Source organism: Alligator mississippiensis, chromosome 8 (genome assembly GCF_030867095.1).
Source record: "Alligator mississippiensis isolate rAllMis1 chromosome 8, rAllMis1, whole genome shotgun sequence".
NCBI classification, from domain to species: domain Eukaryota; kingdom Metazoa; phylum Chordata; order Crocodylia; family Alligatoridae; genus Alligator; species Alligator mississippiensis.
This window is the reverse complement of record NC_081831.1, coordinates 1,802,089-1,826,578: the sequence shown is the minus strand read 5'-3', so window position 1 is coordinate 1,826,578 and position 24,490 is coordinate 1,802,089. Positions and strand designations below refer to the sequence as shown.

Sequence of the window (24,490 nt, the reverse complement as noted above, 5' to 3'; positions counted from 1 at the left end):
TCTGCGGTGCCACCCGGCCTCAACTCAGTTCTTGCCCTCCCGGCTCCGCGGCTCCGTCGTCTGCTTCTCCTTCGCCGCGTGCCCATCTTGCCAGACCGGCATCGGGGATCTCGCTTCCCCAGCCCGGGTCCCTGCCAGCCGCCCCCCTGCAGCTCCTGGCCCCATTCAGGACGTTCTCCCAGCACCGAACATCTCGGCTGGGCCCCTGGTGCTTCGCAGCATTGGCGCCCACCCAGCTAGGCTGCCCCCTCCCCGTGGCCCTGCTGCCCTGTGGCAGGGAAGCTGGGCCCCACCATGTGGGAGGAGATGCCCCCCCAGGGCCAAGCAGCCTAGGGCCTGGACATTGGCTGGGTCGAGCACGGGGCTAGGACGATCCCGTGCCAGAGAAGGGCTGATGTCCAGCTGTGCCAGGGGATGGGTCTTCCTGCCCCATCTCAGGCCCAGGCCCCTTGCGTCCCCTCACTGCCTGCACTGGTCACAGGTGCCAGGCAGCCCTGGGTCAGGACCCCGTCCCCAGGATGCACCAGCAGCCTTGGCAGGCAGTGATCAAACTCGGAAGGAAGTGCCATTGAGCCGGGTTCCTTTCTGCCCGGGTATTTCTGGAGCGGCCGGCGGGGCCAGACCGCCCCGAGCCTGTGGTGCCAGGGGACTCAGCCACCTGCACTGGGCAGGCAAGAGCTGCAGCCTGGTCTCCCTGCCTGGCCAAGGGCCGAGCCGTGGGCAGGGGCCACAGTGCAGCTCCCTTGCATCGTCTTGTCCGATCCCCAGCTGCCTCCTGCCCCCCCCACAGCAGCTCTGTCCATCCGTGCTGGCCAAGGCGCATCTGCCATGCCAGAGCGCCAGGCTGGTACCTGCCCTGGGCCTGGTGCCGGCCCTGCCCCACTCCATGTCTCCAGTTTTCCCATCTGTGAATGGGGTGACAGCAGGGTCCGAGCTGCCTGGAGCCCCCTTGCAGGGAGCCCTGTGCTCCAGGTCTTTCCTCTGCTGGGTCTGGGAAGGCAGACAGCTCTGCCATGTCTCCCACGCCAGCTCCCTGCAGGGGGGGAGCTGAGCTGGGCAAGGAAAACACGGGACCCCCTCGGCTTGGTGCCACTCAGCTGGGTTTTAATGAGGAGCGTGGGGCACGCGGGCAGCCACAGCGGCTTGTGGGGGGCTTCTACCACTCTCGCCCCCCACCCCCCCGGGCTGCATTGCAATGCCCCCCAATACCCCCGTGCCTGGGGCCTACCCAGGGACTAGCTAGCTCTGCACCTGCCCCCGCCCCACGGTGCCATCTAGCAAGCAGTGGCCGCCCCGGAGCGGGGGCCGAGGGGCAGCATCTGTGCTCTAGGGTCGGGGACACGGGCAGGGGCGTCCCCCTCCCTGCGGGTGCAGCGAGGCCGGCGCCTGGCAGGGTCACTGCAATCACACGCGCGGGGCAGGGCGTCCCCCCGGCCGGGCCAGGCCGGGCGCGGAGCTCAGTACTCCCAGAGCGTGGCGCGGGGCACCGTGTCGGCGTCGGCCTTGAGCGTGCCGGCGGGGTCCCCGCGCAGGTACTTCCCGTTCTTGCCTTTGATGGCCACGCGCCCGTGCTCCCGAAACTCGAAGAAGAAGTCCTCCGACGTCTCGCCGTCGCTGCACACCAGCCCGTTGCTCGCCACGTACCAGAACTTCCCGCCCGCGCCTGCCGGGGGCACGCGGTCAGGCCTGGGTGGGCGCCCCCGGCTCGCGGGGCAGGGCCGAGCAGGGCAGGGCTCACCTTTGATCTGGTAGGCGCCGTCGTGGAAGACGATCTGGAAGACGTCGTAGACGGAGCGGTTGGCGTCCAGCATGTTGGAGCCGCGGTGGTAGCACACGAAGCCGTGGTCTCCGCGCAGCACCAGGATGGGCCGGTTGATCAGCTTCAGCGTGAACTCCTCGTCGTCCCCTGGGGCGGGAGGAGCGGGGTTGGCAGGGCCGGGGGCAGCTGCCCCTCGCTCCCTGCCCTCCCACGCGGCCGGGACTCACCCGCGGCGTCGCTGACGGCGGCCAGCTGCCCGTTCTTCTTGGTGCAGATGTACTTGCCGTTGCTGGCCTTCAGGGCCACCCGCCGCCCGCGCCACTCGATGTCAAACATGGTGTTGGCAGCGCTGGGGCCAGAGAGCGAGACGCCGCGGGTCACGGGGGGCATGGACCAGCTTCCCCCATCCCCCCCACCCCAGCTTGGGGGGCTGCCCCGTGTGCGCGTCCCCAGCGGGTGGGTGACCCCCAGGTGTGGTGCTGCCAGGGTCACCGCGAGCCAGGCCCTGGGGCTGCCCCAGGACTCACACTTCGGTGGCGGTGGCCTGGACGCCACCGTGGGCCACCAGGGTCCAGTAGTTGCCGGCGCTGGAGTGCAGGATGCACTTCTTGGTCTCCTTGTCGATCTGCATCTGGAAGGTCTCCTGGTTCGTCTCCTCGTCCTGGTTGGCCGAGACGTTAACGCCTGCCGGCCGCGGGGTGGGCGTCATGCGGGGAAGGCAGGCCTGGAGACCGTTGCCCTGCCCCCCAGCAAATCCCCCTCCCCCCAACACCCGGGTCTAATTGGGTTTGTTAATCTGCTTGCTGTTGTTTCCAGCTGGGCGCGCGCAGACCTGCTATTTATAACCGGGCCGCCCACGTCACCGCACTAAGCTGCTTGGGGATGGCACGGCACGGCTGCCCTCTGCCCTGTCTGTGCCCATCCAGTGCCCAGGGCAGGGGACCCTCGGTCTGGCCGTGCTGCACCCTCCTTCCTCTGCTCGGTCCTGCTGCAGGTGCCTCTCCGGGGGCAGGTGGAGCTCCCTACAATGCTGGTGCCCGCCTCGCACACCCACCCACCCCTGCGGCCCCCGCAGCACTGTCGATGTATGCATATGTGCACACATATGCACACATCCACGTCCCAACGTGCCACACACACGCTCATTCACACACCCGGGTCAACATGCACACCCTCCTGCACACCTACATGTACATACATTCCCATGCTCACGGAGTGTATGCATGCGTGCACATGCACACACAGGATTCAGCACGTACGCATGCACCCACCGTCATGCACTCTGTATGTATCACCCTGGTGTGTGTACAACATGCACAACCCTCCCACACATACACACACAAGTATTCACTCACAGTATGCATGCACACAGGTGCACATGCACGCACACAGGTCAGCAAGCACATCCCCTCCTGCACACATAGGCATGCACATTCATGCACTCGCTGTGTGTAGGCACACAGGCACACAAAAAGAGGTCAACACACACACCTCTCCCGCACATACGTACACACACACTCCAGGGTGCATGCACACAGGCACACGCACACGTCGGCACGTGCATCCCTCCCACATACATTCGTGCACTCACGGTATATCTGCCCAGACACACAGGTCAACATGTACGTCCCTCCCACATGTCTGCGCACACATGCTCACATGCTTATAGGCTGCACAGAGGCGTGCACACACCTGCGCCCCCATGCACACACAGGCACCTCCTGTCCATTCCCCCCCAGTGTGCTTGTGCATGCATGCACACACAGGCCGGCTGACATGTATGCCCCGTGGCTCATGCAGCCCCGCTGGCCACTCTGCCCCCCCCCGCTCCCAAGTGAGGAGCAGGGTTACTATAGCAACGGTGCAGCCCCTTGGCACCGCCCCCCCCCCCGCACCTGCTCTCTTCCTCATGCCCGGGGGTGCAGGCGGACACCACTGAGCCCCTGGGGGGGAGAGGAGGCCTCGGAGCATCTCTGCTGCAGGAGGCTGCTGCCCTGAGCCCCCTGCTCCCAGCCCAGGGGTCAGCCCCTGTCCCTAACTGCCCCCCACCCCCAGCTGCTGGCTGCTAAGCAGGGTGCAGCTTGGTCAGCCCTTGGAAGGGAGCCAGCTGTTGGGCTCCCAGGAGCAGCCCCCGTGCGTGGAAAGCAGCTGCTTTGCCTATTGCCAGGTCACTGGTTTCCAGCTGGCCCTGCTGCATGTGCCCTTGGGTCTGCCCTGTGCTTGGAAGCCGGGAGCTGCCCCAGGCTCCTCCGGCGCTGCCTGGGTTTGGCGGCTGCCTTCCCCTCAGCTCCGGCTCTGGCCCAGGTGTGAAGGAGCGTGGCAGGGCCGGGGCTTCATTTGCATTTGCTGGCCCAGGATGCCCAGCTGGGCTGGGCGCGAATGCCCGGGGCTCGGGCTGGGTGCGATTGGGCCTAAGGACCCCGGCAGCCAGGAGCAGAGGGCTGGGACCCCGCTTTGCTGTGGGGGTTGCTCTGCTCTGCTGAGCCCCGAGCTGATGCCCCTGGCAGGAGGTGGTGGGATGTGGTCCCGGGAGCCGCGGAGTCCAGGTGAGGGCCAGGCCCTGCCCCGGGGGCCCCGTGGAGGCGGGGGGCTATGCCCTGGCCCCAGGCAGGGGGGACCCAAGGCAGGGCAGACGAGGACCCCAGAGCCTGTGTCGCGGGCGGGCACGTTACCTTGCCGGATGGAGACGTATCTGCCGTTGGCCGCCCGGAAGACGACCTGCGGGTGACTCTCCTCCAGGTCGAAGAGCTCGTCCTTGCCCGGCTTGGAGCTGCGCCCGGCCTTGAGGGTGCCGGTGGGCCCGGCGGGAGCCAGGTACTTGCCGTCGCAGTCCTTGAAGGCCAGCTTGCCGGCCTTGAACTCGAGCGTGTAGCCGGTGCGGGCGTCGGGCTCGGGCACCAGGGTGCCGTCGTGGCGCAGGTAGCGGTTGTCACAGGTGCGCAGGCAGTACTTCTTGTTCTGGAAGCAGAGGGTGATGAGCGCATCCACGCCCCACGGGATGTTGCTGTCGGTGGAGATCTCGTCCTCCTGCGGGCTCAGGTGGGCGTAGCGGCGCCGGCTGACGCTCAGCAGGTTGGCCTGGGGGTGGATGGCCAGGTGCACGGTCCACAGCTCGGCCTCGGTCACCACCTGGGCGAAGCAGGACAGCCGGTCCTCCGCGCCCCCGAAGAAGCGCTTGTGCAGCTCGGACTGCAGCGCCCAGCGCCCGTCCGACTGCGTGATGATGGCGAAGCGCTCGGCGCAACCCGGCTTCTCCGCCTCGCACCGCACCTGCCCGTCCTTGTCAGCCCCCAGGTAGCGGCCCAGGTGGCTCTTGAGGAAGACGACGGAGCCGTCGCCCTCGTCCTGCTCCAGGGTCCAGATCTGCTTGCGCTTGAGGCTGGGGGCCGAGGCGTTGACCTTGTAGCCGAAGCTCTCGGCCGTCAGGTACCGGTTCTCGCAGTTGATGAGGCCGAACTGGATCTTCAGCACCTGGTGGATGCCGTTGGTGGGCATCTTCCGGCGCGGGGCCCGCACGGCGGAGCGGGTGGCTCAGCCCAGGAGGTTGCGGCGGCAGTGGCGGGGCAGCGCTGGGCCTGGCGCAGCCTCGCTCGCCGGCATCCGATCTGCCGCTCGCAGTGCCAGTGCCACCGGCGGGGGCGCGGGCGTTGCCTCCCCGGCCCCCCCGGCCGCCGCCGGCAGGATGACCTCGCCCGCTCCGGCGTGCCAGGGGGGAGCGCGAGCCAGCAGCGACTGTGCCGGCTGGGGCGCCGCAGCCGGGTTTAATTAGGCGCAGCTAGGATTACAGCGCGCTCCCAGATTTCAATGAGCTCCGGGCCGCGGGAGCAGCCAATCGCCGCCCGCTGGCTTAAGCCACAAAGGGAAGGGGTTGACGTGCTAGACAATGGGGCTCGGCGGCGCCGCGGGACGCTACCGCGCTGGGCCCGGGAGGACGGGGTGGGCACCACCGGGGGCACCTGCGGGCTCCAGCCGTGGGGCAAAGACACTGGAGCCGCGGGGGGTGGCCTGGGCGTGGGGCCGGGCTAAGGTTACCGGCGTCTCTGATTCAGCCCCAGGTCACCTCCAGCCATGCCGGCTCCTAGGCCCAGCCCCTAAGCGCCTTACGCGTGAGCCGGGCCGGGTGCTTAGTGTAAACCTTTTATCCTGCTTTGGGCCCCTGCGTCCATCTGTCCCGCAGCCCCGGCTGCTCCCAATCCCCCCTGCGGCTCGCTCCAGGCTCCCGGCCCCCTGGGCTGCCCGGGGCGCGGGACGTGCCCTGCTTGGGTCAGCACGTCCCAACGGGTGGGGGGGGCAGCGATCAGGCCAGGCCGCAGAGCTTGGGAGGGGGCAGCCGGGCTGGCAAGGGGGGCATTGAGGCTTCCCAGTTACAGCCTGCCCCCAGGACCCTTCGCAGGGTGCCCGCGCCAGCCGGCTGGGGGGCAGGATGGGCAGCTGGAGAGGGCCGGGATGCTGGGACCATCCCTGGGGTGCTCAGCCTGGTGGGGGGCATTTCCTGCTAGGGGTGCTGGGACCTAGGCCTTTGGGCAGCGGGTTGGGGGCACCTCCCCTGGTACCCCCCCACCCCCCCGAGCTGCCCCAGCCGAGACCATCTGAGTGGAGGGTGTTGCTAAGACCTGGCTGACTCGTGTCACCCCAGGAGACCACACGTGCCCAGCGCTGGCATCCCCCAGCCACAGCTCAGCCCTTCTCCTGTGCTGCGGTGCTCAGATGCCTCCCTCCCACATGGGCTGGGATGGGGGTCCTGCCGCACCCGTCCATGCCTCAGTTTCCCTTTCTCACCCAAGCAGCTGCTGCATTTGTGCAGCGCCTGACACGAGGGCCCTGATTTGCTTCGGGGGGTCCCAGCCTCACGGGCACTTTGCAAAGGGGGTCGGGGTGCAGGTTGGCGGGTCGGGGGCTGGGGTTCCCGGGGGCCGCGGCAGCCGCGTGGGGTCCCAGCCGGCAGGTCCACGGGCGCAGGCCGGGGCTCTGATTTCTGGGGCGGGCGCGGGCGGCGCTCGGGTTTCAGGCCCCGTGGGGCCGGCTTTGTCCCTGGAAATAGGTCCCGGGGATTGGTTGCCTAATGATTTTTTCATGCTCGAGCTCTCCTTTTCTTCGGCCGTTCCACTTGCGGCCGCGCCGCCCCCACCCGCCCCGGGTGTAGGTTACCCGGCGCCGCGGCCCGGGCATCTCGTGACACTGGCTGTCGCTAAGCGAGCGCTGTAACGGATCCGGGCGCGCGGGGTCGGGTTCCGGGGGGGCCGCCGCGGTATCGGTGTCGTGCGGGCAGCCGCTATTTAACGGGGGGCGAACGACGGCCTGCCCACCAGCCTGCCGCGGCGGGCCAAGGCTGCTTGAGCCGGGGGGCAGGGGCAGGGCCGGGGGGGTCGTGTGTGGCTGCGGGGGAGGCTTTGAGAGGCCCAGGCTGGGCCTGAGCATCCCAGGGAGCGCAAAGAGTGTGCGTGTGTGCACATGCATGCGCATAGGCACTTGTGCATGCATGTGCCTGTGTATACATGTGCGTGCCTGCATGTGTGTGTGTGCATGCCTGTGCATATGTGTGTGCCTGTGTGGGTGCATGCCTGTGCATATGTGTGTGTGCATGCCTGCATGTGTGTGCATGTGTGCCTGCCTGTGTGCGCATGCATGCTTGTGCATGTCTGTGCATTTGTCTGCATGCCTGCATGTGCATGTGTGCGCACATGTGCATGCTGTGTGTGCGTGCATGTTTGTGCATGTCTGTGCATACGTGCGCATGCTTGCATGTGAGTGTGGGTGGGGATGTGTGTGTGCGCACACTTCCCCAGCCTAGGCCAGGGATGCCAGCTCCCCTGCCCTGCCTGCCGAGCTAGTCTCCAGCACTGTCGAGGGGGGATCGATGCCTGTCCCCAGCCCACAGGGGCAGGTCTGTCCCTGCCCCCACCCATGGCCAGGGCTCCTGTGGGGCAGGCTGGGCGCCACGGCTGTTCCAGGCAGCAGCTGGGCCCTGCACGCACGGCGGGTGAAGCCCACAGGGCAGGAGGTGAACCGAGTCCCGGGCTGCTGGCGGAGGCTGAGAACGGAAAAACTCATCTCAGGCCACTGGCCTGGGAGATTCCCTCCCAAACTGTCCCTGCCCTTGTCCCTGGGGGCCCAGGCTGCAGGCGGGCCGGCCCAGGTTGCACACACCTGCTGGCACAACACGGGCACGGCGCCGGGCACCGACACGGACACGCCTGCGGCACGGGACAGGCCACGGCACCGGTCCAGGGGCCCCCCTGGTGGACGCAGCAAGGAACTGCCGTGCCCGGCCCCAGGCTGGCCGGAGCGGAGGAGGTCCCCCATGCGGGCTCCTTGCCCCGGTGCATGGTGCATGTTTGGGGGCTCCCCTCCTGGCGCTGGCCAGGCCCAGCTGGGCACCGCTTGCAGCCAGACTCTGTGGAAACCAGTGCACCCAGTCCCATCTGGGTGCCTAGCTGGTCGTACTGATGGAGGGAACTGGTCCCACTGCCGGGGGGGCCGTGTGGCTGGATCTCAGCCATGCAGAGGGGCCCGATCCAGGCATGAAGCCAGAGCAAGTTCCCTGCCGTCAGTGCGCCCCGTCGGGGTCCTGCCGGCGCCTCCGGTGCCCAGCACCCGCTCTCACCAGTACAGACCAGCCTAGCGCCAGTGCTGATGGGTGTCACCTTCCAGACCCCCCCGCAAGGAAGCAACCTGCTGTTTCTTGGCACTCCCCAGCCCAGAGCTGGTGCCCCAAAGCGGGCAGAGCTGGGGGGGTTCTTGTAGCCGCGGCCCCGCATGGGGCAGGAGCTGCCCTGGTGCGGCAGCATCGAGGCCGGGGTGTTGCTGCCCCCATGCAAGTGCTGGGAGGGCCCGTGGGTGCTGCCCACGTGGCTGCAGCGAGGTGGGGGGCAGCAGGTCTGGGGCTCGTCGTGCATCCAAGGGGCTGGGGGGCTCAGGGAGGCTTCCTGCCCCCAGGCTGTGGAGGGGCTCCGTGCCCACCCGTGCTGCACCAGGGCGGCCCCCATGCCCCAGTTCTCCCCGTTCCCAGGGCAGGGCAGGGCGCCCCTCCCCTCCTGCTTGCCCCCCCAGGTCACTGTGTCCACAGGGGTGCAGAGGAGAGGCAGGGCCACGTGGCACCCCTGTGTGCAAGCTCTGGGTTCACCCCCATGCACAAGCTGTGCCCGCACGCCCTGTGTGCCCCCGCCCGGCTCCCGGCTTCGGGGAGCCAAAGTCCAGCCCCGGCACTGCCCCGGCTGTTCGCCGCGGGGCGGGAGCCGGGGCAGGTTTCGGAGCGGGCGGGCACGGCTGGGCCCGAGATCACCAAATATAGGCATGCACTGCTCCCGCCGGCCCACCTGGCCGGCTCCACCTGCTCCCTCCCCGTCACGCCATGCCTGGTCGTGACACATCCCGGGTGCGGCTGGTACGACTGCCTCCCCGTGCCCTGGGGCGGGGGGGCGGGGGGGAGGCAGAGCCGTGCCCCCCAGGCTCTGCCCCCACCCACGCTCCAGCCCCTCCGGGAGACAATGTCACCCAGCCTGGGGGGGCTCTGCTGGCACTGCCGGAGGGAACCACGCTGGAGCCCCATGAACCTGCACTTGACCTTGCCACCTGGCCGGGCCCTGGGGCGATGGCGCGCGGGGACCGTGGGCGTGGGAACCCGCCTGGCTTGCTCGCGCCCCGAACGTCAGAGCCCTGCAGGGAGCCCGCCCGTGGCCCAAGGGGCCTTTCCCTGGGGGAGGGGTAGAGGCAAGACCCTGCAGCACCCCCGCCCCGCCGGGTACGTGGCACGGAGCCGGTCACCCACGGCTGAATGCCCGTGTCCTCCTCGAGAACCGGGAAACACCGGGAGAAACCCACCTCGGGGGCAGCAGGGCATCCTCCCCGGGTGGACCAGATCCCCATGCCTGGATATGGGGGCCGGCGCGGAGGGTGGCTCCAGAGCCAGCCCAGCCGGAGGAGCCAGGGGCTGGGGGTACCCGGGCCTGGCTCCGCATAACCTGGCCCTCTCCCTTGCCTCCCCCAGCGTAGGATGGACTTCCCCTGGGATTAGTCATCCACGCCGGGATCCTGCCTTGCTCCGGCATTGGCTGGGCTGGGATTTGCTTCCTAGTTTGGGCATCGGGAGAAGCCCGGTCCGGGGACGAGTCACCTGGAACCCCGGGGCTTGTGCAGGCCGGGCCCCCCCATGATGAGCGATGCCCGTTTCCTCTGCCTGGGTGATGAACCCGCTCCTGCCCCCGGGCATCGGGCACCCTTAGTCGGGGAAGGGGGGGCCCAGCTCCTGCTCCTCCTAGCCTTCCCCCGCAGCTCCCCGGGGCCCGGCCGTGGCCCAGCCCCTCGGCCCCGCAATGAAAGACCTCATCTGGGCAGAAACTTCCCGCTCCGCCTCCCCAGCTGCCTGCAGCCCCGGTGCCAGGAAACGCACCCGCCGGTTCCTCCTCCCGGGCCTGCCGGGAGGGGGGCAGGGTTTTTTTGCTGCTTAAAGATGAGCTGATCCGGGCCTGGCTCCCCCGCTCGCTGCCGCGGCGCACAGTCACCGCTGCCTTCGCTCATGGGCTTTGACGTCAGGGAGCAAATGTTTCCTGCTCGGCAGCGAGAACAGGGATGGGCGCTGGGCTGGACCGAAAGCCCTGCCGGGGCCTGGTCCCTTCCCCCAAAGCGGGGCTTGAAGCCAGAGGTGCAACGCCCTAGGGCAGATGTGGCCTGCTGCGTCCAGCTGTGCTGGGGGCAGGTGGACGCCCTCCCTCTCCCGCTGCTTCCCGGTAGCCCGGGGCCAGCGCCCCCGGCCCATCGCACCGGGTCGAGATGCCCCAAACACGGCTCGTAAGCGCCACGGAGGTGCCGGGGCTAGTCCTGGGGTGCGCGTCCCCCGAGCGAGTGCTGGCCCCTGGGCAGGCCTCACTGGCATGTAGGCCCCGAACTCCTGCTGCTGTCCAGGGGACTTAGGAGCCCCGTTGAGCACCGAGCCTGGTGATGCGGCATCGTGCACCCCAATGGCCTGGGCTGCCCCGAGCTGGCCGCGTCCGGGGAGACTCGTGCATTCAGCCTCTGGTCGCAGCTAATGACAGGGGAGGTCTCTCCATGCTGACCCCACGTGCTTGTGGTGGCCTGAGTAAACCCGCCCATCCCAGCGTTTGCCTTCCTGGAAAGAGTCGGTGCCCCAGGACAACCGGGTGGCCCGTTCCACCGTCCCTGCCCGGAGCCCCGTGAAAGCTGCCATGGGACTCAGACACCCACGGCGCTTGCGTGGCAGCGGGCCATGGAGCGGTGCAATCACACAAGGGCCGTGGCACTTGGGTCATGGCGCTGGTGCCATGGGGCCTCATGCTTGGTGGTGCTGGGCACGGGGTGCCATGGGAGTGGGGTGCAGCGTGGTCCCAGGCACCGTGGGCCCGGAGATGCAGCACGGGCCCAGATGCTCCACGCCCAGGGTGCAGGACGGGCCCAAATGCCCCATGTCCGGGGTGCTGCATGGCCCAGGTGCCCCACGCCCGGGGTGTCACATGGCCACATAGCCCAGGGGTGCTGCATGGGCCAGATGCCCCATGCCTGGGGCGTCACACGACCCAGGTGCCCCACGCCCCGGTTGCCCTGTGGCCCAGGTGCCCCATGCCTGGGGTGTCACACGGCCTAGGTGCCCCATGCCTGGGGTGTCACATGGCCCAAGTGCCCCATGCCTGGGGTGCTGCATGGCCCAGGTGCTCCACACCCGGGTGCCCCATGGCCCAGGTGCCCCATGCCCGGGGTGCCCCGTGGACCAGGTGCCCCATGCCCGGGGTGCCCCGTGGCCCCCAGGAGCCGGGAGCAGGTTCCGGGGCGGCAGCTTGGTTCATGCAGGTTCCGGGGCGGCAGAGGCGGGGCCGAGCCCACCAGCCGCCCCACGTGGCCGGGGCCGCGCCAGCCAATGGGCGCGCGTGTTCCTGAAAGATCTCCATATATGGCGATGTCTCGGCCGGCGAGGCGGGGCCCGAGCCCGCCGGGTATAAAAGGGCGGGGCGGGCGAACAGACGGTCTCACTCAGCCGGCGGCAGCGGACCTAGCAGCAGCGCTTCCCCCCCGCACCGAGACCAGCCTCCTCCGCACAGGTACAGGGCTCCTCCCGCCGCGGGCCGCTCGCCTGCCTCTCGCCCCTCTTCTCGTAATGGCGCGGAAGGGGCTCATCCCCCTAGGCGGCCGTTGCCGCGCTCTATAGCGAGGGGAGGGGAAAAAATGGTTCGGTCCACCTGACCCCCAACCGCCCGCCGTTGGAATGGGCGCGACCGGCTTTTCTTTCACCCCCGCGTGTTGGGAATGGTTTCGTCCACCCGGGCGATTTGAATGATGCCAGGGGCGGGGGCGTGATTGGCTGGACCGGCGGGTGACGTCACGCCGCGGGAGATTCGAAGGGAGGGGAGCGGCGCGGCGCGCGGGCGCCCCCTGCGGGCAGGAGAGAGGGAAGCTGCGAGGAGCCGGGCTCCGGGGGAGATGCTGCACCCCGGGGTGCTGCAGGGGGGTGGGGGGGCTGTAGTGCTGCCCCCTCCCTGCAAGCTGCAGCAGCGCCTGCTGGAGCACCCCCCCACCACTCTTTTTTCTTAATGCATTTTAAAAAACGCAATGCAATGCATGATGGGGGGTGGAGCCCTGAGCTGGGTGGGGTGCTGCGGGGACTGAATCCTGCTTGGCAAGGGGCCTGCTCAGCACCGCTGACCACAGGTCTCCTCATCTTCCTCCCAGATCCTCCGCAATGGAAGAAGAAATCGCAGCGCTCGTCATCGACAATGGCTCCGGGATGTGCAAAGCTGGCTTTGCAGGAGACGACGCTCCTCGGGCCGTGTTCCCCTCCATCGTGGGGCGCCCCAGGCACCAGGTCAGTTGGGCGGAGACCAGCCCCGAGCGGCGCCGCGGAGCCGGTCCAGAGCCGCGGCCCTAACCTCGCCCCTCCCGTGTTTGTCTCTTAAAGGGCGTCATGGTCGGCATGGGTCAGAAGGACAGCTACGTGGGCGACGAGGCCCAGAGCAAGAGAGGCATCCTGACCCTGAAGTACCCCATCGAGCACGGCATCGTCACCAACTGGGACGACATGGAGAAGATCTGGCACCACACCTTCTACAACGAGCTGCGCGTGGCCCCGGAGGAGCACCCCGTGCTGCTCACAGAAGCCCCCCTGAACCCCAAGGCCAACAGGGAGAAGATGACACAGGTAGGGGCTCCCCACGGGAGCAGCCGTCGGCGCCTCCATCCCTTGCGCAGCACAAGCCCTCTTCAATTTTATGGCATCTCCTTAAACTCGCCTTTTTCTTTCCCTGTTCCAGGGTTCTGTTCTCCTCCTGGCATTTCCTTCCTGAAGTCTCAGGTTTCTTTTTATTTGTGTATTTTCTGCCTGCGTTCTTTGCCTTTTTTTTCTTTTTTTTTTTTTTTCCCCTCCCCTTTTCTCCACACATCCCACTCTTGCATGCCAGCATGATGTGTGATCTAATTTGGATTTGAGTGAACCAGCTTGGGATGAGGCTTCTTGTCACTGAAACCACGGTTTTCTTTCCCTTCCCCCTCATAGATCATGTTTGAGACCTTCAACACCCCAGCCATGTACGTTGCTATCCAGGCCGTGCTGTCCCTGTACGCCTCTGGTCGTACCACTGGTATTGTTATGGACTCTGGGGATGGTGTCACCCACACTGTGCCCATCTACGAGGGCTACGCTCTGCCCCACGCCATCCTGCGTCTGGACTTGGCTGGCCGGGACCTGACAGACTACCTCATGAAGATCCTGACAGAAAGAGGCTACAGCTTCACCACCACGGCCGAGAGGGAAATTGTGCGTGACATCAAGGAGAAGCTGTGCTACGTTGCCCTGGACTTCGAACAGGAGATGGCTACAGCTGCTTCCTCCTCCTCCCTGGAGAAGAGCTACGAGCTGCCTGATGGGCAGGTGATCACCATCGGCAATGAGCGGTTCAGGTGTCCAGAGGCCCTCTTCCAGCCATCCTTCCTAGGTAGGTGTCTACCAAGCACGTGCCTGGAACGTGTCAGTGCCAGGGGTCATGGGTCTGAGTGCAGGGGGCAGGGGCTGGCGGCGCAAGGCTTGAGTGGCCAGCTGTGTGCTGACCTGGCAACCTCTCTTCTCCAGGTATGGAGTCGTGTGGCATTCACGAGACCACTTTCAACTCCATCATGAAGTGTGACGTAGACATCCGAAAGGACCTGTATGCCAACACAGTATTGTCCGGTGGTACCACCATGTACCCTGGCATCGCCGACAGAATGCAGAAGGAAATCACAGCCCTGGCACCCAGCACAATGAAAATCAAGGTAGGTGCAGCCTCCGGGGCACGAGCAAACCCTCTCTCGGATGCCCAGGGACTTGGGAGGGGAGGTGGCCTCCAAAGCTCTGGCTCTGCGGCTGACTTGTCTTTGTTGCCTTGCAGATCATTGCTCCCCCTGAGCGCAAATACTCTGTCTGGATCGGCGGCTCCATCCTGGCCTCCCTCTCCACCTTCCAGCAGATGTGGATCAGCAAGCAGGAGTACGATGAGTCCGGCCCCTCCATTGTCCACCGCAAATGCTTCTAAATGGACTGCGAGCAGATGCCCAGCATCTGCTGCATGAGTATTTTTTTCACTAGTATATGTTTGCCCAGGCAAATCTATACACCTCATGCTAGCCTCCTAAAACTGGAATAAGCCTTCTTTCAAAGAAACTTGCCCTTGGAAAGTCTGTATCTGATGTTAGACACACGTCAGCACTGTTGGATTGTCAAGCTGTCGCTGATTTGACCTTGTATTCAAGTTCCTTGTTCCCTTGGTGTACACTCTCTAGCAAAATACCCTGTACACATCTGACCTAGACCCTGGTACAGGTGCAGTCACTAGTGTGACCCTGCTGCCAAGGTTAATTTGTGTTTGTGGAAGAGAATCTGCCAAGGAGCCTGTAGGGCTCCTGGCTTTGCTACTATTGATGAGTGACACTTGCCTGGAGCCTAAGCTCGTGGGCCGGAGACTAGATCTGTACAGGGTATTTGAGGTCAGACTCCAATCTGTAAAGCGCTGAGTATTCCAAGTTTTCATGTAGAGGCTGGTAGGAGTCCATCAAAGAGTTCACTTCTGTTGCTGCCGTTCTAGCAAGGTTGGAAAAACATATCACATCCAAGCCTTAGGAGCCCGTTTCCATCTTCCCACCCACCTGTATCCCAGCAAGACATCACACGGGGCTAAAAGTTAACTCGACTTGAGTTGCTGAAACTCTGCATTTACACCTGTAAATTTCTGCATCCCGTTTAATTTATGTAAGATTTTTTTTTGTACGTTGCCTTAATGTTCTCACATGACAGTAGAAAACCAAAACTTGTAAGTCATCCCAAGGTCGAGAATTGTAATGCCCGACAACACGTCATTGTAAGGAAAATAAAAGCGCTGCAGTAAATGACATGCGTGTGCTGTCCTTCCTGCTGTGCTGGCCCCTGCTGGGTGGGGGAGCCTGTGTCAGAGGGAGAAGCCTTGTGTCCAGGTCTGAGACAAGGGCCCAGCTCCCTTCCCAAGGGAAGCTGGCAGCTGCATGACAGGAGTGCAGCTTGCTCTGCCTAGTCTAAAAGCAGACACCTACCTGCTGAGCAGGTGTCAGCAGTGATGGAGCAGGCATGGTGGCGGCCGGCCAGGCTGCCTCTTGGCTGGATGTGCCTTGAATTTCAGGTTTGACTTGAAGTCTGGGGTTCCCTCTTCCCTGCAGCCAGGGAGGTGTGGGAGTAGCTGCTTCCAGGTGCCTGGGTCTGGCCTGGCAGGGTCAAGCCCTAAGGGACAGCACCTACCCCCGAGCTGGGCGCAGCTTTCTTCCCTACTCATTCTTGCTGTGAGGTTCCAGCACCCTCCAACTGAAAAACACCCACAGGGCTGCTGGGCTGTCAGCCCTGATAAGAGGCTGTCACACGAGCTTGTCCACACCAGATGAGCGTGGAGCTGCTTCACAGCCTTCCTCTGCAGACAATGGCCACCCCTGCAGCCATGCTCATCCCATTGGTACAAATGCATTTATCCTTGCTAGCCCCCTGGGGTCTCTGGTCCCCTGGGCTGCCTGCAGGCCTGGCCTGGTGGCTGCGCTAGTGAGGGTGGCACTGGCTCCTTGCTCCACAGGCAGCTGGCATAACGAGGGTGGCCAAAAGGCGCTGGCTCACTTGGCCTGTGGTCAGAGCAGCTCATTTTGCTCATCCCCAGACAGAACCAGGTGCCTTGTGGCCAGGCAGGAAGCTGATGAGGCCAAGGGCCTGGTGCCCATTTCTACAGGGCAGCAGTCACCGTGCCAGTGCAGGGGTGTTGCAGCCCCTGCCCGTGCAGGGCCCCAGATGCTTTCCATGGCTCTGGGCCTGGAGCTGTGGATTGCAGCCTGTGGCACCAGCAGTGACTGGGCAGCTCCCTCCGCAAGGGGGCTCTCCCATGAGTCTGCCATGCTGCCCTGTGGGTGACAGACGCTGGGTGGAGCGCAGGGTTGTACCCAGGGCAGGGGGAGGCTGCAGGCCCCAGGGGCTGCTCTTCCCTGCCTTACCCTGATTCCCCTCTCCCTGAGTTCCCTGCCTGCCCCAGTGGCACTGGGAGTGCCGGATGCCCAAGTGATACCAGCCAGCCCTGCCCCACAGTCCCTGCCTATTTCTAGGTAGAGACAGGTCTCCGCTTGCTGCAGAGGGAAACCGAGGCCTCTGAGCCCTGGGCAGCTGAGCCCCAGCTTTAACCTAGCATTTGGGTCTCCAGCTGGAGAGCACTTGGCACCCTGTTTCCTGAGGCTTGGGGATGGGCAGCAGGGGCAGGGAGTGGGCAGCTTCCTTCCAGCAGGCCGGGGGCAGACGTTGCCTGGGGGAGCAGGGGGTTGCAAGTAGAGGTCAGGCTGCGTCTGCTGGAGTGTGGGGATTTGCTCTGATGAGGGCTTGCCCGCGGCACCAGCCTCTGCCCACCATGCCCAAGGCTGAACCTGCACAGGATGCAAAGCTGGCCCCGGTCAGCCGGGCTCTGCGCTGCCTGCTGGGCTGTGGGGCGCGGCTCTCGGCACAGAGGGAGCAGAGCGACTAGACAGGGCCTGGCTGCTGTGGCTTGGGGACCCTGCTCGCAGGCTGACCTGTGCCCATCCAGGGCTGCTTGGAGCACGTTGGCGGCACAGCCCCAGCTGCCTGCTCCCGGGCTGGGGGGAGACGTCTACGCCCCGGCGGAGACGGTAGAGGCTCCAGCTTGGTGATCGAAGGCAGCAAAGCCCGAACCCGGGGGGTCCAAGCTGCGCCTGGGCATCCAGCCCCAGAGCCATAGGGCTCCCTGTCCCCGAGCCAGGCCCGCGGTGTCCACATGTGCCCGCTGTCCCTGACCCTGTCCCAGGCCAGCCGGCCGTGCCCAGGGCAGGCACTAGAGGGCAGCGCTGCACTGCTCCAGGGCTAGGACTGGGCCACGGGTCAGCGTGGCATGTGCCCATGGGTTGGGACAGCCGGACACCCCGGCCCCTGGTGCTCAGCCTCGGCACTGGGCACCTCGTGGGGCTGCGCACTCTGGGTAGCATGGGTGCCATACTGGGAGCAGAACGGAGTCAGGATCAGGGCTCAGCTGCTCTGGGTGCCTGGGGTACCCACGCCGCCCCTCTGGGACAGGCAGAGGGGCAGAGGCTAGGTGCTGGGCTCCAGGGGGGCAAGATGAGGGTCCTGCAAGGCTGGGGGCCGGGCTGGGGGGTGGGAGCTCCAGCCCTAGTCCTGCCCCCCCACCCGCAGCCTCCTCCAACTGTTTCCCTGCACTGTTGGCTCCCAGCCCTGCCTGGCATAGCCACCTTCCCCCTGGCCCATTGCCTGGCCTCAGCCTGGCGTGGGAAGGGGCTGGGGCTGGGGCAGGCCGGAGAGGACCCGCCATCCTTTCCTGGTGCTCCAGGCCCCCAACCTGCCACGGCCCGGGCTCGACTGCCATGAGACAGGCAGCCTGGCAGGCAGGAGCACAGCGCACGCGCCACGACAGAGGTGGCAGGATGCTGGACGTCTGGCCCCCACGAGGGCAGACCCTCCACAGCAGCAGCCCCATGCCCGGCAGGGTTACAGCCTGGGTTGCAGCCGGGGCCTGGAGTCTGCAGCTCTGGATGGTTTGCTAGGTGCATCCACCCCAAAAATCCTCTGCTCTCAGCCCCTGGCAGCCCTCCAGCCCCACCAAGCCGGCGGGTGAAGCACAGTGGGTGGAACCAGCTGGGCAGGGAAGCGGGATCCGGGGGACAGTTTTCCCCGGGGACACTATGCCCTATATAAGGAGGAGCAATGGCCCCTGCTACTATTTGGCCCTGGGACACCCAGGGGTAGGAGCTGCTGCCTGGGGTAGGCATGGGCCTAGTGGCTGGACTGGGTTGAACTTGCCTGGGCTCGGCCCGCTAACTGGGGTGCTGCTTTGCTTTGCTTTGCTTTGCTTTGCTTTGCTTTGCTTTGCAGGCAGCCTGGCGGGATGGGAGACCAGGAACCAGCTCCAGGTAGGCACGTCCATCAATCCTGGGGGTCGGGCGCGCTCCAAGCCAGAGCAGGCCCGCACGGCGCTGGATGCCAGGTCAGCGGGGCACCTCGGTTCTGGGTGGGGGGCATCTTGGGTGGCTCGACCCCCGGGGAGACACCACGCACCCTTTTCTGCCACGCTCCCTGCCCGCCCCCCCCCCCCGCTTGCAAGTGGGGTGCCGGGCAGGGGCGTGTGCTGCATGGCCGTGCATGCAGCACTGGCTGCTCTGGCGGGGGTGCCCCTTGCGGCCCCCCCCGGACCAGCCGGGCAGAAAAGGGCAGCCCCAGGCGCAGTACAGGGGTACGTGCCGGGGCGGGGGCGCGCAGGCCTGCCCCGTGCACCCCGTACCGCTGGCATGCGCTGCGATGTGACTTGTGCACCTGGGGCTCAGACGGGATCCGCGGGCCGGGGGGGCGGCCTGCTGGGGCCCGGGCGCCAGGAGTAACCCCTGGGGGCCTGCCTGCGGGCCTGGCTCCAGCAAGGGGGTGTGGGGGACCCCGCCGGTGCCCCTAGCTCAGGCTGCAGCGGGGCATGAGGCGCCTGGCAGGGCCCCCGCAGTGCCAAGGCCCCAGGGGCATGGGGCTGGTGCGAGGGCGGGGCCCTGCCATGCTCCTGCCTCAGTTTCCCACTGGAAGGGGCGGGGCCTGGGGGCCTGGCCACGCCCCCCGCGCGTGCCCCGCAGCTGCTGTTCGTCGGCGCCCGCGGCAGGGCAGGGGTTAAGGGCGCTCGGGCTGGCGGAGAACAAAAGGGAGCGGCGGCGGCCAATGGGCGCGCGAGGTCGCCGTTCGACACCCGCCGGTTGGTTGCGGGGCGGTCCAATGGCGAGCGCCGGCGTTGCCTGGCCCCGCCTCCCCTCGTCCGCCCCCACGTGGGGCCGGCTGCGCTCGCGGCTGCCGGGGCCGGGGCGTGCAAGGGGGGGGCGTGTGCAAGGGGGGAGTGCATGAGGGGCTTATACGCGAGGGGTGTGTGCAAGGAGGGGCACTCGGGGGCCTTGCACGGGGGTGTGCAAGCACCAGGGCTCAAGGAGGGAGTGCACTGGGGGCTTGCACGCAGCAGGGTACGAGTGGGGGTGGGGTGTGCAAGGGGGCTGCATTAGGGGTTTCTATGGGGGTGTGCAAAGGGGCGTTGCATGGGCTGGGCAGGGAGCAGCATGCAAGGGGTTTGTGCAAGGAGTGCGTGCACTGGGGTGTGCAAGGAGCGGAGTGCAAGGTGGTATTCTGCGGGGTGCACTGGGAATGCTAGGAGCAGGGGGTGCAAGGGGGGGTACATGAGGGGTTTCCATGGGGGGGAGCGGTGCGAGGGGCTTGCACAGGGTGCAAGGAGGGGTGCCTGGGGTGTGCAAGGAGCGGGGTGTACAGGGTGTAGGCAAGGGGGGTGTGCTGGGACTGCCCCAGATGCCTCTTGCAGGGCAGGAGTGGGTTTGGCTGGGGTGGGGCCCCAGGGCTCCCAGCAGACCAAGCGGGGGCTAGGGGGGCTTCTGGTGCTGCTCGCCCCTGCCCTGCTCCCCATGCACCGCCCGCCCCCCGCCTCAGCAGGACACCCGGGTCCCTGATGCTGACTGCCCCGTGCACGACGGGCACAGGGCCTATCCGTGGCCTGGCCCTGGCGGTGTCCCACTCCGAGGGGCCTCAGCCAGGCCGGGGGGCTTTGCTGCCAGGTGCCCTCTCCCATCTCTTCCAGCCGCAGCACTGCTGTGCCCAGCATGCAGCTGGTGAGCCAGGACCAGAACCCAGGAGTCCGTGCTGGCCGTGCCAGCCCCCGGTCCTGCCCGAGGTGACCGGTTCTGGATCACGGGTGCCTTGGGAGTTGCTGCCTGGCAAAGCCACCCATGCTGTGCCGGGTGGGTGGGGGTAGGGGGAGCTGCTTTGGGTTTCATGCCTCGCCGGTGCCAGCTGCTCTGCAATAAAGCTGCCTTTGGCCTCTGCTTCGCTTCTCCTGCCCCTTCCTTGTGCAGCCCCTATGGCACCCTGCATGGACAGGGCTGCGCCCCCCCCCCCACCCTTGTTCTTGGTAGCCAGCAACCTGGCACAGTGGGCAGCTCTGGGTGGGCTCCAGGCCCTGCCCTGGCTTGGGGCCGATCCCTTGGGTGCAGGCGGATCCCCAGTCCCTTTCCCAGCAGAGACCTGGTGGGGGCACAGACCAGGGGCTGAAGGGCTCAGACTGATGCCCCATGGGCTACATGGTCCTCAGGGCTCGGACCATGGACGCAGCCTCCCTGGAGCAGGGCACTGCCCCTGCCCCAGTCCGCCCCAGCCTCGAGCCCTGCAGGTCTCCACAGGACTTGGGCACTCAGGACCCCAGGCCTGCAGTGTGGGGTGTCTCGGAGCTGCACCCACCCCTCATACGAGGGAGCTGGAGGGTGACTGGTGCTAGCACCAGATTGTGCTGGGCTGCTGTGTACCCACAGGATGGCACAGCCTTGATCGGGGGTGCCAGGACCCCTCAGTTGCCTTCCCCATGTTCCCCACCTGGTATCTCCCTTATACCCCTCCCTGGGCTGGCTGCAGGCTCGGAGACCTGCCCCATGCCACAGAGTGCCCATGCCCCTGGCTCCTGCTGGCAGCCCCTGGGGCAAGGCTGGGGCAGCCCAGGCGGGCGCGGACCCCTTGCACCAGGGGATGCTGGAGTGACCCCCTCCCACATCAGCCCAGCGCCGAGCCTGGCCCTGCGCCCCCAGCCCCACTACTCAGCAGCCGGATCCCAAGCAGGGGCTGGTGCCCCTGCCCGCCAGGGCCCCTTGGCCCCCCTCCCCTGCCCCAGACCCCGGCCCCGAAAAAGCTGCGGGCACTGCCGCCATTTCATATATTTATTTATAAGCCAAGTTATCAATAAAAAAGTTCCATACTAAAAGGCCTTTACATAGAGTTTGCTGCTCATAAAACCTTTGTTTCCTCCTTGGGGTTTGTGTTTGTTTTGCTTCCTCCCCCCACCCCCCCCCTTTTTTTTTTTCTTTTTCCTCCTTTCTTTTTTTTCCCTTTTTTTGAGGGTTTTTTTTGTTTGTTTTCTGTTTTTAGTGTTTACATGGAAAAAAAACAAACCAACAGGGTCCCCGTGGGGGGCTGTACACATGTACAGGGCACGGCACTGCCACGTGGGGAGACGGGACGGGCGGACGCCAGGGCGGGGGGGGCAGAGGGGTCTCGGCTGGGCCGTGCTCCTTCTCCCCCTGCCCAGGGGTGCGGTGGGGCTGGGACGGGCCAGCGTCCTCCTGCCCTGGCGGGGGATCAGGGGGGGAGCTGCAAACAGCACAGGGGTGCAGGGGGCAGCATTGGGGTCCCCCCTGGCCTTGCTCTCGGGTGCACCCTGCTTGGTGTGGGGGGGGTGCTTTGGTTTGCCTGGAAAACTGCACCCCCCCCCACTGCCCACCTGGAGGAGGGGCAGGGGTCTGACAAGCGGGGGTGCCCCAGGACGTTTCCTGCCCCCCAGGTCAGACCAGGTCCTGCCTGGTGGAAGGAGGGGAGGGCACACACGAGCCCACGCGTAGCAGCCCCCCACGTGCCCGTTCCCTTGGCACACCCCCACCCCAGGGGTCCCGTGCACTGCCGCTGCCCCTCTCCCTGGTGCGTGCACACAGGTGTGGTTCAGAGGTAAGCATGCCGCAGCCTGGCCCCGCGCTGACACGCGTGCTGCGTTGCAAGCAGGAGCTGGGGGGGTCTATATTACACAGGAGAGGAGGGGGGGATCTTTGCCCGGCCCCTCCCTATATACAGCGATTTCCCCAGGCTTCCCCGGCCCCAGCCAGGCTGGGGGCAAACAGTGCATCGAAAACGAACCCAAGCAGACGGCCGACCCCACCCCTGCCCCCCACCCCCCGCTGCCTGTCGCGGCCTCTGCGTCTCTGCCGGGCGCAAATACACTATGTACACGCGAAATAAATAGAACAAGACACCTGATTTCTGCTTCACCTGCCAGCAAACAGTCAGAGGTACTAGGGAAAGTATGGCTTCAATGCGGCCCCCGGCGCTGGGGCGGGCAGGGGGGCTTGCATAACGGCCAGCGCCCCAGGCTCCGGGCTCCAGCCCTGCCCGCGGGCCGGGCGACGGCTTCGGGCCCCCCGGGGCCGGGGGCACGGGCGGGCGCCGGGGTCAGCAGAGGATGGGCACGCCGTCGGCGGTGACGAGGCGGCCCGTGGTGGGGTCGTAGGTGCCGGCCAGGTAGTAGAGGTCCTGGCGGTCCTGGTACTTCTTGCTGCGCGTCATCTGCTCGTAGTGCTCGCGCCCCACCACCTGGCACTTGTGCGAGATGGTCTGCACGTCGTTCTCGTCCTCGTGGCACGACTGGTACAGCGCGTTCTGCGGATCGGGGCCTGAATCAGGGTCTGCGCCCCGAGCCCGTCCCTGCCGCCCCCCCGGCCCGACCCCTGCGCCCCTGACCTTGCCATCGCTGTGCCGCTTGCCCAGCTTGGTCTCCTCGGGGTGGTAGAACCACTTGACCTTGACCACCATGTTGCTGCCCCACGACTCCCACATGCTCTCGATGCGGCCGATGTAGGGCAGGTTGGGCCGCCCGGCCGAGAGGAACACGGCGCAGTCCCCGACACGCAGCGTCTCTTTGCCCCGTACAATCGCCTTGTAGAACAGCTTCCGCGCCTTCCCCTTCATGCCCCGGCGCTGCGGGCAGGCGGCAGCGGGTCAAGGCCTGGCCCCGGTGCCCGCAGCACCCTGCTCGCCGGGGCTTGGGGGGAGTAGCGCATCGGGGGGGGTCCGGACCGTGCCACTTACCTGCGTGGGGTTCCCTGACCACCTCCAGAGCTGCCGCGCCGGCAGGAAGGCGGAGATCTTTGGCCGATTTTCCACCGACGGCAGGCGCTGCCTCCGGGAGAACTCTTTGGCTTTGGAGAAGCTCAGGGCCTCCTTGCGCTTGAGCTTGGCCTTGGCGCTGGCCGCAGCCGCCTTGGCGAGGAAGCAGCGGGCGGGCGGCGCGCCCCCCTTGGCACGCAGGGCCTGGGCGGCGGGGGCCAGCAGGGCGGGCACGGGGTGCGACAGGCAGGTCTGCAGCAGCAGGGCCGAGTCCTCGTCGTCGGAGCTGTAGGACGAGTCCTCGTTGTCCGAGGAGCAGAGGCTGGACGTGGAGCCCGAGCCCGAGCTGGACGAGGTGGAGGAGCCCGAGCTGGACGAGGACACGGAGAGCCGTGCCAGGAAGCGCGAGGGCACGGCGGCCGTGCCCAGCGCCCCGGGGCCCTCGTCCTCCTCGGGCTCCGAGTACGAGCTGTGGCAGTCGCTGTCGCAGTGCGGTCCGCACTCGCCCTGGCCCCCGAACTTGCGCAGCGCCAGCCCCACGGGCAGCGGGTGCGCCGGCGCCCGCCCCTTGCGCTCCTTGCCCGCCAGCCCCGGCGGCCCGTAGCCCTGGCCCGGCAGCGCCCGAGCGCCGAACGCCCGGTCGGCCGCCAGCAGCGCCTTGCAGGCCTTGCTCTTGGGCGAGGTGACGCCCTCGTGGTCCAGCTTCACCAGGCACTCGGCGCCCGCCCGGCGCCGCCCAGCCCGGCCTGCCTCCGCCTCCAGGCGCTTGGCCCGCAGCAGTTTGTGGGCGCCGGGCAGTGCCAGGCCAGCGCTGGGGCCAAAGGCGGCGTAGGAGCTGGCGATGCGGCTGAAGGAGTCGGCCCCGAAGCCGGTGCCGAAGACGGGGGCGGCCGCGTGGTGGTGGTGCGGGGTGAACAGCGCCTCCTTGGCCCGCAGCCGCCGGGCACCACTGCTCAGCTGGAAGAGGTCCTGGAGCACCGCGGCACCCTTGCCCGCTGCCTTTCGCTTGCCCTGCGCCACGGCTGACCAGCTCAGCAGCGGGCTCCCACGCCGGCCCGCAAAGTGCTCGCTCGGGGCTGATGCCCGTGCGCCCGCACCCAGCGCCTCCACCTTGCCTGGGGGCAGGAGCACACAACGGGTCAGAGCGGGGCACTCCCCATCCTTGTGTCCCCTGGTTCCCCTCACTCCCGACCCGCAGCCCCCTGCCCCGGAGCTGTCGGTGCCCCTCACTCCCCAATATCGCCCCTGTGCCCCCCAGTTACCTTCACTCCCACCCCGTGACCTGTCCTCCTGAAGCTGCCACTGCCCCTCACTCCCACCGCACCATCCCTCCCTCCAGACCGGCCTGTCCAGCCCCGTGCACCGAGAAGCCCAAGTACCAGCTTTCTCCTTGCTGGCCGCCTTCTTCCCGGGGTTCTTGGGGGGCTCGGGAGCATCGCGCCCCTCGGGGCACAGGCTGGGGGCCGAGTCGCCGGGTGGGGGCAGGTCGCTGGAGGAGCGCTTCGTCCGCCGGCACATGCTGGAGGTGAGCAGCGCTGGGCAGGGCTCCGTGCCTGGGGGCGCAG

The 24,490-nt window shown here is 66.8% G+C and overlaps 3 protein-coding genes across 14 annotated transcripts in view; 1 reads left to right on the top strand and 2 right to left on the bottom strand.

Annotated features, from left to right (window-relative positions):
• Positions 1-1,083: 1,083 nt before the first annotated feature.
• Positions 1,084-5,270, bottom strand: FSCN2 (fascin actin-bundling protein 2, retinal). The gene is made up of 5 exons (XM_006270635.4): positions 4,432-5,270; positions 2,287-2,443; positions 1,987-2,108; positions 1,739-1,906; positions 1,084-1,663 (listed from the first exon to the last, which is right to left on the bottom strand). Exons 1-5 carry the CDS (start codon positions 5,252-5,254, stop codon positions 1,458-1,460), a joined length of 1,476 nt encoding a protein of 491 aa, XP_006270697.4. The 5' UTR covers positions 5,255-5,270; the 3' UTR covers positions 1,084-1,457.
• Positions 5,271-11,725: 6,455 nt separating this feature from the next.
• On the top strand, positions 11,726-15,124 carry ACTG1 (actin gamma 1). The gene is made up of 6 exons (XM_019486485.2): positions 11,726-11,808; positions 12,437-12,569; positions 12,663-12,902; positions 13,257-13,695; positions 13,830-14,011; positions 14,128-15,124. Exons 2-6 carry the CDS (start codon positions 12,447-12,449, stop codon positions 14,269-14,271), a joined length of 1,128 nt encoding a protein of 375 aa, XP_019342030.1. The 5' UTR covers positions 11,726-11,808; positions 12,437-12,446; the 3' UTR covers positions 14,272-15,124.
• Positions 15,125-22,168: 7,044 nt separating this feature from the next.
• BAHCC1 (BAH domain and coiled-coil containing 1) overlaps positions 22,169-24,490 on the bottom strand; it is a 38,148-nt gene continuing 35,826 nt past the window's right edge. For 10 of the 12 annotated variants that reach the window (XM_059731980.1, XM_059731987.1, XM_059731977.1 and 7 more), the window contains 3 exons: positions 24,305-24,478; positions 22,908-24,040; positions 22,169-22,796 (listed from right to left, as the gene is read on the bottom strand). In XM_059731980.1, coding sequence (XP_059587963.1) covers positions 22,272-22,796; positions 22,908-24,040; positions 24,305-24,478 — 1,832 coding nt within the window. In that variant the 3' untranslated portion in view covers positions 22,169-22,271. The remainder of the gene's footprint in view (positions 22,797-22,907; positions 24,041-24,304; positions 24,479-24,490) is intronic. The other 2 variants (XM_059731986.1, XM_059731989.1) reach the window with 1 other exon arrangement.